The following is a 20,444-nucleotide window of genomic DNA, read 5'->3' as shown; positions in this document are numbered from 1 at the left end:
GACTTTTTAATAATTTTTAAGGGTCTTAATTTTCCCAAAATTGATTTATCACCTTTTAATACTTTTCAAGACCCCACGGATACCCTGCAGACGTGTTGGCAGCTCGGGCTGACCTCTCCTCCTTCACTCCCCCCCAGCTCGCTCCTCAGCTCCTCAGCTCCGGCCTCGGCTCCCAGGTGGTGCACCGTGTCACCTCAGCAGCTCCTCCCTCTCTTCAGGTGTCGTGGTGTCTGTCTGTCTGTCTGTCTGTCTGTCTGTCTGTCTGTCTGTCTGGCAGGCGGGCGGTGTCTGTCTCCTGCCTCCTGTCTCCAGTGCAGGATCCTCTTCCCATGTGTTGCTGTATTCTCATCAGGAGGCTCAGGAGCAGGAGGAAGCTGCAGGTTGAGCAGCATGAAGCCAGCCCTCCACCAGCCGACCAGGAGGGCCTCCTTCATCACAGATCGATGGGTAGAGCAGGTTTCAGACCAGCAGCGCAACTCTTACTGTCCTATCAGAGCTGCTGGTTATTTTACTTTTCTGGTTCTGAACTCGTCATTCAGTCTGGTCGGTGGTTTTCCACCTTGACACGGTTGTAGGGTGTAAACTGGGCCAAAGAGAAATAGATTAATTTAACCAACTTGTGTGATTTTCTGGAGGTTAAAACAGGATTTGTAAAAATGGCCGTTCCAGTGATCCTAGGTCCATCATAATAAGACTGTATTGATTTTTTTCAATCTTCATACCTAAAAATGCTGGACTGCTCAGGACAGCATCCTCTCTAATGGGGGTTACCTGGTCAAGAGAGTATTTTGGGGGTCCTCGACATGAAACTAATTGATAAACGAACCATTTCCACTCTACAGCAGCAAATGATGTGCTGTACTCCCTTTAAATACCTAAAATCATCTCATATTCTGCTTTCTTACATAAATAAAATCAAATTTTTCCTCTAAACTCAAAGTTTTCCACAGCAGAGATTTTCAAACGCTTTCATGTTTCAGATCTTCGGTTTCATTTGAAGTGACGCTGCTGATATGAAAACATAATGTGGTTTAAGAATTTAATTGTCTAGATGTCACTGACAGATTGAGAGTGGCGCGATTACAGCATTCATCATTTGTGCTTTGTGTTGTAACATTTTCTAATGAATTAAATTACAGTGAAAAGCTATTTCTCGTCTGGCCCGGCCCTCCCCCGGGGTCCCCAAGCTGCACTTTGAAGACGACGCTTACACAGCCAATGATTTGTTACTTAAACTTTTCATTTTATGTGTTCATTGACTGCGTTTTATGTGCAGTCGGTCCCCGAGGAAGTATTACGAGCTGCGGATGCTGTGAAACTAAGACAGTTCAGACAAAACCACCACAGATCATTACTGCGCTCATAATTCATGTGTATTGATTGAAGCAGGAGATCTTCCTGTCCCCCCGGACCACAATGAATAGGAGCTGGGTGTTATAGAAAGTAATTTATTACACAAACCAAAGCTAGTTTACAAATACAGTTTCCAGTCCTGTGCGTGTGTATATTCTAGTATGAACAAACCCACATTTCATATTTACAGACTTTGCATACAGCTTGGTTTTCCTGTTCCTTTGTTTACAAACATTTATCTCATTGTTTCAGCAACCAAAAATTAGGATTTAAAAATACAATAAAAACTAGAAATAAAAATGATTTGTACATAATGAGGAGGCTTAAGTTTCTTCTTGCGTCTTTTCAGCCCAGTTTGTGTGTTCAAAACAAACAAACAGAAAAAGAACAGTCAGCACACGTGGCCCAAGCAAAGTTCTAGACAGGCAGCCGAGAGGCCAGCCTTTCTCCTGACTGCCTAATAACAGCATTTGGCAGGGATGATTGACGGGTGGTGACGACCAATTATACATCATCTGAAAAAAATTTAAAAAAGGTAAAGCATACCAAAAAAAAAAAAACTAAAGCAACAACAAATAAGCAGTCCCCCAGTCTTCCACCTCCTATTTTAAATACTGATAGACAACATATTTATGACTTTTTAAAAGAGGGAAATAAAAGTATAAAAACAACAACACAAAACTAGGTTTCTGGAACAGTCTCCTCCCAGAAGACTAGGAAGAAGAACAGGAGGGTACAATGACGTCAAAGGAACCTGAATTTTTTGGGGGGTAGAAACGCAGCACGGTGGGGAAACAACATTTCTGCGTGTGGGCCACAGAGGCAGTGAAATCTACCGAACCCAGCAATGAAGATTTCCCCAACATCCGGCTGGTTCTGATTTCTCATCCTGCTCGTCAGTGCGATGTGGAAATACCAGCACTGCATGTGTTGTGTTGTACCTCTAAACCTGCCTGGCCCCCCCCAGTGCTGACAAACTGGAGCACTTACATGCACAGCACTCTGGGTAAAAGCTCGTGCCATGGTTAAGGTGTATTTCTAAGCTTAACTGTTTACGCAGACGGCAGGTACCAAATGAAAAACGTCTCAATCTTCTAGATAATTTTATATGCGAGGTATCTTATCTGGGTTTCTCCAACTTGGGATTAAGAACTGGTTCTGGTCATTATGCACAGAATCACAAAGCTGTCATTGTTTTCCCCAAATCAGGAGATTACTGGTGTGCATGTAAACACAATCGTCTCCTCTCCTTGTTCTTCGTCCTGGTCTGAAGCCAGGGGAAGGTGAGCACCAGCAGTCAGGTATGTGGAACTGGAAGGGATGGGAGCCAAGCCATTGGCGCAGTTTGGCCAGGTTGTACTATGCAGGGCAGGAAGCTACCGTTGTCACCCCAGTGGTCGATGGATTCCATAATTCACCAGCCACTTTCACCCATTCAGTCATTTTTTTTTTTTTTTTATTAGCTGACAGGCAGTGGCTGGTTCTTCCCAAAAAAACAACAACAAATGGGTCACACTTATAATTCACCAGGTATGATGTGGCTTGTATTAATGTTGCTGCCACTCCTTTAGAGCCAACCAGTAAATATATTACATTACCCTGCGCAACACTGCCATGATGAGATGCCAATTACCTAACAGAAGCCAATTTATTACCACTGAAGGGTGGTGCTGGATCCAACATGGCCGTCACTGACAACTGTGATGTCCAAACATGTTTTAATTGACTAGGAGGGGAGTTTTAGGGGGGAGGAGTCTATTTTTTCCCATGCTAGACACAGCTCAGCCCTTAGTTGGTGTACAGACCAGCTGCTGGCAGACAGTACAGCAGTACTGAAAATTTATACTGGGGTCGATTCCCTTTCAATTCAAAATGTTCGCTCCAACTGAGTTCATTTGCTAATAACAGAACATTCAAACTCAGTTATTAGGTGCTCAGGAAGGTGCATCTCAATTAAGAGGCAGGACAAATATTTCTCAATATTTGCTTTGGAAAGAAAATCCTCTTCCTGTAAGGAGCTGAAAGTGAATCGTCTCTAACCCTGTTTATAGCACAGATCTGAGGGAAGTGTGCTTGATAAATACAAATTATTGATCTGTGTACTGTTCAACTAGCCTGCCAAGATAATACTAGCATACCACAAGTACTCAAAATTGTGCAAAACCATGTTCAAATCTCAAGTTTTTGCCGTGGTTTGGTGTATACAGTCTTCTTGTGGCTTTTAGCAGCAGCAAACGTGTGCTGTGCTGCTGTTTTCGTTCCCTCCCTCCACCCCCTCAACAGTCCCCCCGTCGCCCCGCCCACCCTGTCCCTGATAACCTGGGGACTGACTGTCCAATGGTGGCTGTTTGCAGTGGTAGTCAGTGGTAGTAGTGGTGTTGCTCTCTGCTGACCCCCATCCGTTTGTCAAGTCATCCAGGGCAGGAAACTAACTTTGTGAACATCCCACAATTCACCAGCATCTTTTCGGTTTTACCAGTCAGCTAAATTTTAAGAATACACTAGGATCTCCAAATGATCGTTGTCTAAGTGGCTGGTTGAGAAGACAACATGGACCAGCGTTCTGCTGGTATTAATTTCCCACCTTGATGGTAAACCACAGGCAAACTGTCCAATGGTTTACATCGGTGCTCACACACTGTGCTCCCTCCTCCCCAAAACCAACCAACCACCTATCCATCCTTCCATCCACCCCTCCCTCTGTCCCTCCCCAACCCCAGTCCCAGGGTAAATGGAGTCCAACAAACTGCCATTTTACAGCGGTAGTCATTTACTGCACTCTTTTCTTCCCCTCCCTCCCTCTCCCATCTATGTCATCCCTCCGTCCCACCCGAGCCCCTGGTAGAGCAACCCAGGGTGAAAACAGTCCAATGATGTCGGTCATTTTACAGCAGTACACATTTACTGCCCTTCTTGCCGCGGCGGGCCTGCAGTGCTGCCCTAGTGGCCATCTCGAACACCTCCCGCACGCCGTCCTTTGTCTTGGCGGAGCACTCCATGTAGCCGAATGCCGCGATCCGATTGGCCATGTCCCGGCCTTCCTCTGGTTTCACCGGCTCCTGTTGGATGGAAAGAAAAAACAAACATGAAAAGCTGGTTAAGGACTAGGCTCAACACACACCTGGGATTTTTCCTTTTTTTTTTTAAATATTGAGAACAAATGCTCGGTATTAAAATGGTGATTCACAGTGTAGGCTATGATCTTTAAATCACTTCAGTCGTTAGTCATGAAGGGCAGATGTAGATGAGGGGGAGGAGACAGACTGGAGAGGAATTTTTAAGCCTGAAGACATGAACTCTGCATAAGTGGGTGGTGGCAGGCAGGTGGTCTTAATATTTTTTGCACGTCTCTGTTTGAGACACAGACTGATGCACTTAATTTTAGTCATTTCAGGTTCACACTACTGAGATACAAGCAAATCAGCGCTTCTATACAATCCAGATGGACACACAAAAAGCACTTGTGCTGGACAGTTTTGGTGACATGTCATCCCACAAGGTCAGAGATTTTTGCTGTCTGGTGAAGTTGAAACAAATCCCAATCCAGGCTGTATGACTTTAGCCAAGCAGGACAGACTTGTCTCTGCTCTTTGCTGGATTTGACCTTCTCTGATATCCATACAAGTTAAAAAAAAAAAACATGAAGGGAGCAGCAGTAAAATACTTTAAGCGTTAATAGCTTTCAACAACAAAAAAAAAAAAACAAAGGCGAATCTCTGTCAAAACAGTCATTTGGCCGAGGTTTGAGGAAAACGTACCTGCTTCATCTTGGCCAGCTCTCGGCGTGTGTGTTCATCATTTCGCAGATCTTTTTTGTTGCCCACCAGGATGATGGGAACGTTGGGACAGAAGTGTTTGACCTCCGGGGTCCACTTCTCTGGAATGTTCTCTGTGAAGGAAGGGGAAGAGATTAGAGGTTAGACTGATCCAACACACAAATCCTGCTAAAACGAGATAAAACAACTCACTTTTTTTTTTTTTTCATATTTTAATACAACTGAAGACTTAATTTATGGACAGAATAAGTTTCTTGAACTTAGGACCCATTCAGAACCAATGGTAAGATTAAAAAAATTACAAGGATGTCAATTTGAAACAATGTTATTTCATTCCTGAAGTTGGTTTAATGATAGTAATGAGAATTAAATTGTTATTTTTGGGGGTCATGCTGCAGTTAGAATGAGGAAGGCTGTGAGAGGCTGACCAGGTAATTGAATTTCAATTTTTCCTGTTGCAGAGAGGCACTACAGCTAAATAAAGACAAGGGAAACGCTGATAATAATATACTGAGTGTTTTTGTGTGTGATGTATTTTCCTGTCATGACACTCAACCTGCCTCTACAAATAATCTGAGGGCTTATGTCCGGTGATAGTGCCGTGGTTAAGCTCCTTTGTGCCCCTCTCTGCACTCCTGCTGTAAGTCTGATAAAAAACACATGCTAAGGGGATGACATAGTCTTCTTAAAAATACCTAAATAAGCCTAAGAACCTGTAGCAAACACTGATGCAATGCTCCGCCACTAAATAAGACTCTTGTCCTTGCTGCCAGTTGAAAACCACAGAAACTCGACAATGCGCCGCTCGCACAAAGCTATTTGATGACACAGCAACAACTATGCTTATCTTTAAATTAGTCAGCTCAGGCGACGCCACTTCTTTAGACTAACATTTACAGAGACGTTTCAAACGTGTCAGTTGGTGTAAAGATAAATTTTCTCCTGAACGTGAAAAACGCATTTCAGTATTCAGCATTATTATGTGTTCAGAATTTCATGGTCAGCAATAAAATGTTATCAGTGCAACGACATCTACACACACATGCAAATATTTTTTCGGCTACAAGCTGGGAATGTGATGTCTAAACAATTACCACTAATTAGTGGCCTGATTTTTACGATTTCACTTTAATGTCTTGTTTCATGGACTGTACTATATTGTCTCTACTTGTCTTTGTTTCAGTTGCTGTTTTTATTCTTTGATGCACTTGACTGGTGCGTAGTCATTTTGCCTTCTTATTCTATCTTATTGTTTGACTCTGTGTGCAAGATTTTTAAGATACACAAGTTCACTGATTTATTTTATCATATTAAACAGAATGGACATGAAGCAGTACAAAGACAAACTTTTGTATGGTCATAGCACAACATATTTATTTTAACCCTGTTTTAAGTGTGCATTTTATCCTGATTTAAGCTTTTTTGATTCCTGTCAGGCTTTTTAATTATCTATGCAGCTTTTATTCATTATTAATTCTTTCTCATAAGTGCTGTTTATAATTACTACGTGTTAGCAGGGGGAAGCGCATGACTTGCTGTTCTATAGTGTAAATGCATACCATTGCATAATAAAGGATTGGTCCTAATGTGTGTGCAAATGTATGCATTTCCTCTACAAACGACAGAGGTGTCACAACAGGATGAACATCCAATGTAATAGAAATAAGTTGTGCCAAGAAAGATGGGTGGAGTGAGTATGTGTGACTAAGTGTGTCCATGTGTATGAGACAGAAAAAAGTGTTTTTTATGTCACAGAACATCAAGTTAGTGCCCATGTGTATTGTGTGTGTGTGTGTGTGTGTGTGTGTGTGTGTGTGTTTTGTGCTCACCCAAGCTGTCAGGGCTGTCTATGGAGAAACACATGAGGATGACGTCAGTGTCTGGATAGGAGAGAGGTCTCAGCCTGTCATAGTCCTCCTGACCCGCAGTATCCCAGAGAGCCAGCTCCACCTGACACACACACACACACACACACAGAGAAAGAGATAGAGCGAGCGAGCGAGAGAGAGAGAGAGGAAACAGAAGGGGGAACAAGACGGGAAGAGGGGCGGTGTAGAGAGAAAAGAGAACAAGATAAGAGGAGGACACAAAGAGAAGTTAATCCACAACGTTCATCCTGTTCAACACAACTTTCACCTCAAAACCAGCTCACTGAGAACTGATGAATGAGGTTTGTACGGCAAACTTATCTGGGACCACACCAGACTGCCGGCTGACAAGAACAGATGTAAGATCAGATGAACTGTGTGGACCCTGAGGGCAAACTGGGCCATTATAACCACAAAAAATAGGGAAGTGCATTGAAGTGTAAAGAGTTAAAAAAAAAAAAAAAAAGTAATACATCCTATGAATAAAAGCAAATTCATTTTGCACAATGCTGGTAGATGTTTAAGATTTTGGCCTTGTGTCTATGTCTTTGGTTTGACTTGGTTTGAGCAGGTAATTTGATATTAATGCACTGTCAGAAATTAAGGCTTTTAAGTATTTTCAGACTAAAAGCAAGCCAATTTCTATTTGGATGGAAATCTATTCATCTATCAACTGTAACACTGTTCATTGTTGCTGAAGAATTTGCAATACAATATCTGTCCTCTAAGTTCCTCCACAAATCACTGCAGTGAACTAACAAATTCTCCCAACCCATTTACTGAAATTTAATTTAAATTGCTTAAAACATTTGATGTCTCTCCATGTCTTAAAATGAAAATAAAAGCATGAAAATAAATATGCAGAATCACTGAGACTGAAAAATAATGTAGTTTCAGGAATCATATTGGATGTTTTTTGCTCTTTTGTTCTCACATCCAATCCAATAAACACAATATTAAATCCTACTTTCATTGGCAAAATATGATAAAGAACATTATTCCTATCTGGAACCATTTTTGAAATCTGAAAGCAATCCATATTTTTTAAACAAAATCATGGAAAAATACAGAAAAATAAAATACAGAACCTTTGAAAATGGTAGGATACTGGTGATTCACATTTTGCATATATCTGCTCATTTCTGGAGGGTTTCCATCCAGCAAACTTACTGCTTTCATTTGCATATCAAGTACATAAAGTGACAGCGGCATATATAAATCTCTCTCTAATAGAGCCGCATTACTAAATAGGGAAAGGAAACCAGATCAAGACATTTGAAAAGTGTGACAGCCGATATGAAGTAGCCCGATTCCTCGTCGGCAGCGGAGTGGGTTAGAGAGCAGCCAGCCAATAAAAACGCGACGTCCCAGATTCCCATTAACCCATAATGAGGTCAGGGCATGTGGGTTTATGGCAGATGAGTTGGGGTGGGCACTGCAGTCTTCCAGCGCTGCAAACACACAATAAACCAACTTGGAGGTCACATGGAGGAGGCTGACTTGAAAAGGAGCCTTTAGGCTTCTTGCTTGGCTAAGAGGTGTCTGGTCTCTGATGAGAACATGCCTGAGGTCTAATTCTAACCGCATAGTCTGGATAGCATTTGTTTGTATATTTCTGAGCCATAAACAACGTAATAAATGTGCCCAAAACATTACAATGCCAAATTTCTGACTAGTTCTCTGGTTAGTAAAGCAACTGATAGTGTATTACTGTGTCTGCAACTAATTTAACTCGACAGAACCTATGTATTGTGTAGGACCAGGGATTTCCAGATTTGCTCTGCAATGGACTGCTGCCTTGCTGAAGAAAAAGTGAAAAGAAACAGTACATTTTTATCAAATCTAACTGTGAACCACTTAATGGTAGAACTAATGTGTTCCTCATGATTATGTGTCTGGAAAAAAAAGGACAATTTTAGCCCCAAAGCCTGCACGAAAACCACCACTGGGACTAAACGAGGGAGGGATGTGGAAGCACGACTGACGTTAAGCGGGTAGAGGCTATGATTTACAGCATTTTAGCAGACATACTGCAAAAAGACAACAGGATGGTGTAATTAAAAAAAGCACAAATGTGTGTAATTTTTAAAAAAAATTTAATAATGAAAAGCTACTTGTTTTCTAGGCTATACAAGTAAAGGTAGTGTAGAAGTTTTACTGTCACTGATGCGCATTTATTGGTATTTTACGGCTTTGAATGCGACTCGGCCAACGGATTATTGGATTCACTTTTAAGAAGAAAGACTGATCATATCATGCACCATTAAGGTTTACTAACCTGTTTGCCATCCACCTCTATATCTGCCACGTAGTTCTCGAATACGGTGGGGACGTAGACTTCAGGGAACTGGTCCTTGCTGAAGACGATGAGCAGGCAGGTCTTCCCACAAGCTCCATCCCCCACTATCACCAGCTTCTTACGGATGGCTGCCATCCCTGTTCAGGAGGAGGAGGGGGGACATGGTTACTATCAGAAAGCCACAAGGAAACAAAGACGTAACGGAGAAAGAGCAGGAAAAGTGGAACAGCACGGCCATCAGGACAGAGCATGACTCTCCAACGTCATCTGCAGCATGGTTAATGGCTGAAATGAATGGGTAATTTAATTTGTGTGTAAATAAATCAGTTTTTACCAGGACATAAGCGAGTAATTTTTGCAATAAAAGATGTTCTTTCGAAAAATAGCAAATGCTTGCGGGCATCACTACTTGCAGGCTTATTCCATAATTTAACAACTAGCCTGAAACCAGATTCCCACTCATATCTAAAATTCCCTGACTATTCCACGCCTAAAATGACACATTTCTGTGACATATCAATGTAATATGGCATTTTTTTCCTTTGACCAAAATTTTTACAAATAAAAGTGAACGCTTTTCAAGTTGAGTTTTATTTCAGTGTGTTTTACCCCATAGGGGAAGTGAACATAAAGTGAACACAACTGAAATAAATATTTTGTGAATAAATTGTTACTAATTCTTTATATTGAGGCTACACACTATTCCACAACTCGTCCCAAGAACTTTCATAAAATTTCCAGACCTTACTTGTGTGGAATATAGCAATTAAAAATCATCTGGTGTCAATGTATACAAACAGGTATTTCTTGGGGATTTTGTGAGCGGACAGGGCCGATAACCACCACTGTAAAGGAAAGTATGCGTAAATGGAAACTCTAAACATCCTTTAGCTACAGGTTCCTGTCCTGCCTGTACACAGCACCATATAGACGTCGTTGAGCCTCAGGGTATCTATGTGTGACCCATCAGGAAGTGAAATTTATGTTCCAGTAATGTGTATGGCTGTAAAAGGCCAAACCGATGTGCGAGTGTGGGTGTGAAAGAGATTGCCCAACTGAAATAGGGGAAGTAACTTCAGACAGTGCTAGTATGGGAATGAATGGTCTGGTTACACTGGCTGGGAGTAGCCTAGATCAATATCACTCCATATTGGGAAATGATCCAAATAGAAAGGCACACACACAAAAAGTGGAAAAACTGAGGTGTCAGAAAACTGGATATGATGTGTTTGTTTCTGGTGACATAATCTAATAATGAGGAAGTTGTTTGGGGTTGAAGGCGAGTGTGTCACTGTAAAAATGAAGTGGGCTTCTCCAGTCAAGGACATGTCATTGAAAATAGACCCACTACATCTCCAGGAGTCATAACAGGAAGTTGCTGCATCCCTGGGCCACCGCCGCCTCCACACCTGCTAAAGATTGAGCGTGGGCAATTTTCTCATGCCCAGGAAAATAATTCAGAGAATAAAACATGCACAGTTGCTAGTCTTGGTAGCGCTGATGCAGAGACAACTTTTACAGAGACGCAGTGCATCCTGACACACTGTTCAAGGACAAGAGGACCCCATACAGAGAATCTAATAAGCCGCATCCCTGCTACAAGCCTCTCCCTGATCCAAGAAGGCACAGCACCGACCAGTGTCAAACACCTCCACCTCACTTTCTTCATCACAACCAGCTGCTGGAGGTGTGGTGCAGTGCTCACCCCCTACCTGCCTCCTGTCTCCTCTGAATCCAGAGCCTGAGCTGCAGTTTTGGTCTGCAGCAGCACTTCTGTGCTTAAAAGATGACATTAACTAGGAGTGGGAATCACCAGAGGCCCCACGATACGATATTATCACGACATGTGATAATTGTATAATAGTATACGAGTACTATGATAACATGTAGTGCAATATACTGCAATTACCTTTTTTCAAATGCAAATTATGTTCAAGGAAAATCTTTGTCAACATCTAATGAGAACGTTTTTTCCTTTCAGTTTATCTCACTTCAATCATTTTTATGTGGAAAAATGGGGTTGTCAAGCAGATAGACTGACCAACGCTGCCGTAAATGCTGCTTTGATTCTTGCCGATACAATATCGATACTTGGCATCTGTGTATCGATATAATATTGCTGCACAAAATATCGGCGTGCTATGCTGTATTTAATTCTCTTGCTCCACTCCTAGCATTAGCCCTGCTCAGATAATTTGTTGAATTCCCTGTGTAATAAGGGGCTTGATCAGCACTGGGACTATCTCAAACCATACATCAATATGTGTGCTCCAGGGTTGGAAATGAAATATTTTGTGAAGGGATTTTTTTTTGTCCCCTTGTGCTAATATTCAGGGGCATTAGGGTGGTTTTTAGGGGTTACTTTAAGGCTATATGTACTTCAGCATAGCAGAATGGCAAATAAACACTAAATTTGAGCCACTAAAATTTGCTTTAACTTCTTTTTCGTTGCTTGAAACTCACAAGAGTCCTTATAGGAGAAGGTGGTGCCATTTCCTCCACTCTACAGTCACATCCAGTCCATCTTCCACCCCTTGAGATTTAACAATATTGGCTGTTTTATATTTTGTTGACGCAGTGGTTTGTATGGAGTTGGCGTTTTTTGTTTTTTTTTGGACCGCTGGCTGCATCATGCCAATATTTTCTTCTGCCTCAGGCTATGTGCTTGTTGAGTTACTGATCAAAAACTGCTCCATTTTTGGCCCAGAATGTACAGGAACAAAACCCTGGTAAGGACTCCCACAAATCACCTCCAATGGCCCTCGGGGGACAGCAGTCACATTCATATGTGCATATATGACAACTCAGTTCATAAAATGTGAACAGGATGAGAATCAGAAATCAGCCGTCTGAATTACTGGTGGCATTTTGTGCCTCCTCATTTTTAATTTATAGGAATTTTATGAACATTCAAGGGCATCTCTGAACCAAGCCCCCATCAATATCTGATCCTAGCTTGTGCCAGCGATACTGTGAAGGGTTCTGGGGGAATAAGCATCATACAAATGGTGAATTAATGCACTAAAAAGGAGGATTGCAGGGCAGTGTCTTGTCAAAAGAGATACAACCATTCTCTCCTTGGCTTAAAGAAAAAGGCAAGACAAAAAACAGGGTCAGTGGTAGCCTAGAGGTTATAGAAGTGGGTGTATAGTCACTGGTTTGAATCCCCTGACCAGCAGGGAAAGTGAATAAACTAAGACTGTGCCTTCCTTCAAGAAATGCCACCGAGGAGCTTAAGTGAGCTATTTAACACCTACTTGCTCTAGCAGAACCAAAGGTATAGTTGTTTCCAAGTTATTCAAAAGATGTTGGGTAGTGGAGCATGACTTCCTAGAACTAAGCATGTGAACCTTTTCATTGCAGTACAATGCATAACAACACTCAGGCAAATACTTAGCAGGGATGTAATCAAGACAAAACACAGGATATGATGCAGTTTGTTTTTTTTAGAAAATGGACAACAGGAAAATTTCCATTAGCAATGCAGAGCAGTGTTGTGTCTCAAAGCCTGAATTCTTTAAAAGATAAGTCTAGACAAAGCAGGATAATGTACAGTCGTGGTCACACTGCACATACATTAATGTGAATTTAATGCTGGTGAAACTGCAATTAGTGAGCGGGGTGACCGTGCAGCAGCCCATAATTCACCACCACGCCTTTTGGACCAAGCCAGCTGAGCTGGGTTTGACTCGTGTTGATTCACTACTCCTGGCCGGCCAAGTGGCTGCAGTGACTGGTGTATCCAAAATGTATAGAAGTCAATGACACAACGGACAAAGACACCACAGAAACACAGCTGCAATAACAGCAGAGCAGTGACCACAACTGCCTTTGTGTTGAACAGCAGGAATTAACACTTCTTCTATTTCTTAAATCAGTCAGTAAAGGCAGAATATGCTCTCATGCCATAATTTTATTTGTTTATTGAGTTGAGTATCTTCCCCAAGGATATTTTGGCAGACATGGCTGCACAGAGAATTTAAATTTGCACAAATGCTTTGTAGCTTTGTACCCCAGTCACCACAGATGTTTACCATCAGTGTCAAGTTTATCTTTGGGAGGGGCACCTCTGTCTGGGCATGAGCTTTAATACAGAATCCGACCCATATATATGTCCTAATTGTCAGAGCTTATCAGCCAGGCAGATTTAGGTCCACTACATATGTGTTTTGCAAGAATTCTACATCTCACCAATAGACAGGGTGGGAAATTACCAACCAGCCCCATGCTACTAAATCTCTGGCTGTGGCTGATAAGTTTGCCTCCTCTACCAGACATGTTGGCAGATAGCCAGCCCAGATTTCAAAAAGTCATACTCTAAAAATTTAATAGGCCTGTCAAACAGTGGTAGTGGTGTACTCTGAGATGCACCAGCAACTGTGGCCTGCAGACAAAAATGCAGTTTGATTGGTGTCCAAACAGCCTTTTGGAGCAAACTGATTGAAGTGTGGCGATGGGGAGGGATTCCTTTCACAAGCTAAGCTGATGACAACAGAACGACAAAGTGTGTGCACGTGGCGGCTGCTCTCCTCTCCGCTGATGCATTATAATCCTGGTAGATAAGAAGGAGCAGGCTGCATGTGCAAATCTCCACCCCACCTGCATGTCAACCAACACTAAGTGATGAAATTAACAGAGACAGACAAACAGTGGATAAGAAGAGAGAGATGGGGGAAAACCCTGCAGGATCAAATTAACAGAGATAGTGTGTGTGTGTGAGAGAGAGAGAGAGAACTTGTGACACACACTATGGATGAAATTAACAGAGATGGAGAGTGGGGGACGGCCTTTCTGTCAATTTGGTGATTGGATGCTTTATTCAGCACAATACACACAACATAATGTCAATGTAAGGATGAAAGGACAGCCTGAAACTTGGCAGTGAGCGCTGGGGAGGGACGGCAAACCAGCACCTTGTTTGAGGGAGAAAGGACAATTACGGTGACAGCGTTGCTAATCTCTCCGTCAAATGTCTTTCCCAACAGGAATGTTTGATTTATGCTCCGGGCATCAACCAAACAAGCACTGATTGCATTTCTTTTACAAAATTGACACTTATTAAATCTGCAATTCTCCTTTAACTGCCCCTCTAACCAGATGTAGTAGATAACTAAACAAGCCTCATGTTTAGACAGTTTTAAAAACAAAAACAGCATGCTTGGTTTGTTCTATCTTTCAGGTGATCTCTTCTATTTTCTGTGCATCTTTTTCCTACATTATACATCAAGCAAACCTTTACTAGCTGTTTATTTGACATTATACTCTTGGACAGCCGATATTCTGACACTAGACCTGGCAAATCTTACATGTTCATATTGGTCTACCTGAAAACACCAGAAATTAGGGTTGGGTATTGTTCACATTTGAACCCATAATGGTAACCAAAGGTGCCTTTTGTCAAAAAAAATATTAATTCAGTTGGAAAAAAAGTCTAAATCTCTCAATGTCAACATTGATATTTATTTAGAATAATTTTGCTGTAACATGCCACACAAAATAAAATCCATGCCTCCCTGCCTCTCCCCTCCAAACCCACCCCTACAACCTCCAGCCTATATTTATTTGAATTCACAACCTGCACTCAAAGTACCAAAATCTGGCACTTATTGACATAACATAAACCGGTGCACAAGCCTACCAGAAATGTGGAGGTTTCACCAGCTACTAGACTTTAAGACACTGTTTTCTCAAATTAGGTGCAAATGTGCCAAGTGAAATGCAGTATGTATTTCCCTTGTATGACATAGGCTTAAGTGAACTGTTTAACATTTACACTGTGCGTTGGGTGAATTTTCAGCATCCTATTCTGTTCTCATACAAACCCCACCACACTGCAACATTTGCATACAAGCTTGTTTCTCTAGAAGCCAGGAAATACCCCACACGGTCGTCAGGGAGGAAAATTAACACTTGCCTAATGACAGTTAACGCCGGCTGATGACTGATCAATACTCCAATTCTGACAGCGACTTGGCAGGTGGTTGTGAAATCATCTGGCGGGTCTTTTGTATTCAAAAATGTATTTCACTTGCTGATGAAATTTTGAATCCATCCATCACCGTGGTAGGCACTGAAATATTTACTTTCCCACCCGGTGCAACACATACATCAGCCTGCAGACTGAACTACATGATGATGAATGTGTTTCTAATGGAGAAGAATTCAGAGAAACAGGATTATTTGTTACGTTTAGTGTCTGCGTGCTATGAATTTAACCCGCACAATCCCATGCAAACAGCACTGGTACAGAATTTTAAGCTTACTGCTACTGTTGTAGACATTACGAGACATGCTGCCTCCATGGAAAAATGTCTGTGCTAGCATAAATGTTGTACACCAGGCCTGTTCAAAACGTTTTATGTTCTGGGCCCCCAAGTTGGCTAATTAAGCGCTGGACACTCACTTTAAATTATTTTGCCCTCAGGACGCTGATATGAAAAGCTATATTGCTTTGTGTTAAGTATGGACTTGTCTAGGTGTGATAAGTACCAAATAAATTCAAAGTGGTGAGATTAACATACAACACTTATATATATTTTTGTGTTGTAGCGATGTCTACTGAATTGATCCTTTGAAAACCAAGCAAATTCATCTGATCTCTTTCATAACCATGTGAAAAAGGTAATGAGCAAACTAGCAAAAAAAAAAAAAACTAGGGGGAAAAAATCACAAGAAAATTACCAGAACATCAGCTAAACAAACACCACGAGAGAGAAAAAAAAATTGAAAATTGGCAAAAATAAACAAATAATACAAAATGTACAGGAAAACTCTTTATGATTATTAAAATGACATATTTAAACATCAGATCAGTGATCCTGAATCAAAGTCAGATTTCTCTGTGTTCAAATGAGGCTGTGTTCAGGCACCTTTCATAGTCATGTAAAGTGAAATCACACTACTGTTCATTTTGCTGAGGACCCCCTGGAAGACCGTCAAGGACCCCTGGGGGTTCCTGGACCCCACTTTGAACACCCCAGCTGTAGACAACAGGTAAAATGAAGCTCTAAAGTGGCCCTGCACAGTTCAATGGATAACAATGTGTGCATTCAAGATAACCCGAGACACCTTGAATTAGTGAGTCGGACGGATTGATCATTTAGGTGAGCGAAGCCCTGAATCCATTGACCTGAGCCACACTGCGGCAAAATCCATTAACATCACCAATGAAATCAACGGCGTCAGCCTCAACTTCCAAACCCTTATAAACAGATCCTGGTTATCAGTAAGAGTATGCACAATCATTCAGTGGCACACGCTTGTTTCAGAAGAGAGTCCTTAAAAACAAACAAACAAACAAAAGACTAAACTAGCTCGGATAAAACATGTATGACATCACAAGGAGACCGCCAACGTGAGTGACTACTGTGCAGGAGAACAGTGCTGTGCCCTTTTAATAGACTGCTGCTCAAACAACCTGCCTGGGCTCAAAAGAAATAAGACAACAGAGGGCTTCTGGGATGCACATAAATTAAAATATCATAGTGGTGACTGGAAGGTGCTCTGTGATGATGGGAGTCTTTAAAAATGTTCAAGGTCAAGTAGAACAAGACCAGATTAATAAAAGGCATTTAAATTATTGGGTTTAATGACTCTTGAGCTCTGTGTCTTGACAAGAGACAATAAGCAGCTCTTTCGCGCAACCCCAGAAAGAAAAGCTCGGCATGGGTTAGGAAAATACTTTACATGCAGGGTGGGAATTACCACCAACCACCAGACAAACGCTGGTAAATCTTCAATAAGGCTGGGGGGATTATCTACACTATCAGCCTCTTTGGGAAGCAACCCAACTAGCATGTGGAAAAGGGTTAGATCGAAACGTCGATTTGCAGATACTGGCCATTTAATGAGAACCAGTTATTGACCAGCCAATTTTGTCCTCCCAAAAACCAGCATGATGGAGGAGGTGAGATTACGCTTCTACTAAACAGCTTCAGGAGTGGAAGTCTGTAAAACCTGCAATGAAACCTGCCTCACCCCTGCCTCAAGGAGCTGCAAATGGAGTTACAGAGTCCCATGACACACCAAATGCCGTCTCAGGCTTTTCTGGCGTGTAAAGCATTCTGGAAAAACACCAAATGCATGTGTTTTTTTTTTTGTTGTTTTTTTTTTGGCATTACAATAGTAAAATGGAAATATCATCTGCTTGTAACTTCAATTCAGGAATATTAGCATTTCAGTCAAGCCCTGATTTATGAGTTACATTACATAGGGGTGAACGATACACCATGATCGTTATCTAGATATGAACAATATTAACATCTCAAAATGCAACAATTAGCCTAAGTCAATGATCTGGTGGTCTGCTCTGATCAATAAAATACTTTGAAGTAACTGCATTTTCTACATCCATTCGGTATTGTTATGAAATTTTTTTTTTCTTTTTTGGGGAGAATTTTCACTGCGGTTACACATAAAATACTGTGGAATCATTGTGTCGAAGCAAAGGGTGCAGAAAATTTTTTTATTTTAATTTTTTCATATATAGATTTTAATACAGCCTAAGACAGTGACTGGTCTGTTCTGATCAATAAAATACTTTGTGAAGTAACTGCATTTTCTTTGTGCAACTGGTATTGTTATACTGTTTTTCATAAAGAATGCCTAATTTTTGCTGTAGCTACACTTAAAATTTCAAGTAAGTGTGAACCCATAGTCATAGCATCGTACCACTATCAAGATATTTGGCATAAATGCTCAAGTATGAAATTCGGTCCCTAATATTACAGAGCAAGGTGAAACGTTACAACTGGCTGGTGCATTTTGTGATTTACCAGTCACTGTGGCTGGTGGACTTTAAATTAAAATTCAAAAATAAAGTTCAGTGTGCAGCTTGTGAAGAGCTGCCACTGTTTGGTCCAACAGTGTTTTTAACCAGCAAGCCACTGGGTGGGTCACCAGAAAGATGGCGTCATCACAGAGGCAACAGATGGCTAGTGTGTCCGCAGTGAAAGAATGGGTGGGTGGCCCCGCTCCAAACTACACAGCCAGCTACACTGACACATAATGTACATCTGATTTTTTTCTTCTTTTTCATTTTTGGTCATCAACCTCTCACACAACACAGCAAACAACTTAAAAAAAAAATCCCCCCTCCACTAGCCAGAGACTGTGTGGTGTCTTTTGTCGTCCTCAAACCTATCCAAATTCAGCCAAATTGCCACTTTTGGAGCTGAAAAGCCACAGCCCGGTGTGTGTTCATTTGGCATGATCATTATCCACTCGGTTATCCACACAGTAACACACACCATTAGCTGCTATTCGGCATCATAAAGTAAAGCTGGTCAGCCGAGGCAAGTCAGGAAAAGAGCCTCATTGTTTGACTACGGCTGGTAACGCCAATCTAGGCCAATCTTTGCGGTTTACTTTAAGTGTATTACTCAACTTTTTTAATTGATTAACAACCTATAAAGGCGCTTAAAGGGGTGATTCATCCAGGGAATGCACACAGGAGCCCGTATAGTCACGACACGGCAGTTATCTTGCCAAACTAAAGTGTGTAGCAAGTGCGGAAGCGGCGTTGAAATTGAGGTCGGTTAGGAAAAAAGCTAACTTAGCAATGCTAGCTAACCGCGCTAGCTTTTTTAGCTCGGCGAGGATGGCCGCTTAGCGCTGTGTGGACAACTTTAAAATGACTCCCGTTCGGCTTTAAACTAAACCAGGGTGTGTGCGGTAACGTGGAATGGCTAATGAGTATTTCAAAAAAGTAGTTTACCTGCAGTTTGTGTGGCTAGCGGTCGTTTTTTGTCTTCCCGGAGCTGAGTTGCTGTTGCCGATCGGTCGGGTCGCGGCTCCCTCCCGTCTCAATCCGATACAATGAATTATTTCACGGGAGCGCGCCGGCTGGGCTCGTAGCAGGGGGGGAGGGGTGACGTGGACGAGCCTGGGCCACACCTGCGCGGGCACGTCGCCGTAGCCGAGTTGAGTTTCTTTGGGCTGTATGGAAATCTGAATTACACTGCAGCTGAACGTCGAGTCATAAACACCGACTATATTTAGACGTGGCATTTTACTGTATCGCCACAAGGCCTTTTCTTTTATTTTTTTAATTTAAACTTTAACCCTCCTGTTATGTTTGGGGTCAATTTGACCCCATTCAGTTTTTAACGTCTCTAAATACATACTTAACATCATTTTTTTTGCTTCATATTTTATGACTTTTCCTAATTTAGTGGATACTACCGGGTAAGCATGAAATTCACATGATGATATGTTTTCAGTGTCCTGTACACACTTTGTACGCATCGGTGGTGTTTGGGGTCAATTTGACCCCAGGCTGTTTTAGCTGTATAAAACACCGTTTTACACAATTTTTTTTTGGTTGTTTTGGATGAAAATGAGGTCACTATAACATGCAATGTGATAATCTTCAAAAAACTTCCCTCTGCTTTAGGGCCCTAACCTAACATAACCATACCTGAAGTAGTACGGGAACCACTGACATGGGTGGATATGGGGGGAGATATTGGGGAGGGGAAAACATAATACCTACAAGAACTTCGATATTTCCCGCGCTGTGAGGGTGGGAAATATGGTTCCCACAAGGACATTGATAGTTCCCACTACATGGGGGAGGAGCAAACATATAAAAGCTTGCACAGCAGCCTTCCAAATCATTTCTCTTGTTGCGCTGTGTACTCTCACTTTATGCTCTCTCTCAGTTGAATATGAACGCAAAGCAAAGGTTTTCTGCCACTGAGGTTTTGTCAAAGCTCTTTGACAGTGAAAGTGACACAGAGGAGAATGTGTCTGAGACAGAGGATCATGTTGAGGAGGACCCTGGTTATGAGGCATCCTCTGATGAGAATGAAACCCACAGTTCTGACCCTCCTGTTGTCTCTCAACCACCAGCAGACACGTTACCTTCCAAAAATGGAGAGGTATCATGGTCCCTCTCCCCACATGAACAACAGGGTAGACTCAGTACTGCTAATGTCATCAAAATGGTTCCAGGCTCCAGCAGATAAGCTGTCAGCCATGTCCAAGACATAAAATCAGCATTTGAGCTCTTTGTAACACCATCAGGTGGGGATATACTTGTCATGACAAACTTAGAGGGGAGGTGTGTGTATGGGGACAGCTGGAAAGACTTGGATGTGACCCATTTGCAGGCCTACATTGGGTTACTCACTCAGAAGTTGTGTTTCT

The 20,444-nt window shown here is 41.9% G+C and overlaps 1 protein-coding gene across 1 annotated transcript; it reads right to left on the bottom strand.

Moving 5' to 3' along the window:
• Positions 1-1,432: 1,432 nt before the first annotated feature.
• On the bottom strand, positions 1,433-19,134 carry rhoab (ras homolog gene family, member Ab). Its single transcript, XM_030056383.1, has 5 exons — positions 19,012-19,134; positions 9,276-9,433; positions 6,959-7,079; positions 5,112-5,242; positions 1,433-4,412 (listed from the first exon to the last, which is right to left on the bottom strand). Exons 2-5 carry the CDS (start codon positions 9,429-9,431, stop codon positions 4,239-4,241), a joined length of 582 nt encoding a protein of 193 aa, XP_029912243.1. The 5' UTR covers positions 9,432-9,433; positions 19,012-19,134; the 3' UTR covers positions 1,433-4,238.
• Positions 19,135-20,444: the final 1,310 nt, after the last annotated feature.

This window comes from Myripristis murdjan, chromosome 7 (assembly GCF_902150065.1).
Source record: "Myripristis murdjan chromosome 7, fMyrMur1.1, whole genome shotgun sequence".
NCBI lineage: Eukaryota > Metazoa > Chordata > Actinopteri > Holocentriformes > Holocentridae > Myripristis > Myripristis murdjan.
This window is presented reverse-complemented; position numbering and strand designations above follow the sequence as displayed.

What these genes read in the sequence shown, in the direction of transcription:
- rhoab (XM_030056383.1), bottom strand. Translation starts at nt 9,431, where the DNA reads ATGGCAGCCATCCGTAAGAAGCTGGTGATAGTGGGGGATGGAGCTTGT. An exon ending in TAGAGGTGGATGGCAAACAG is followed by an intron (nt 7,080 to 9,275) that starts GTTAGTAAACCT and finishes TGTGTGTGTCAG; the next exon opens with GTGGAGCTGGCTCTCTGGGA. An exon ending in AGCTGGCCAAGATGAAGCAG is followed by an intron (nt 4,413 to 5,111) that starts GTACGTTTTCCT and finishes TCCATCCAACAG; the next exon opens with GAGCCGGTGAAACCAGAGGA.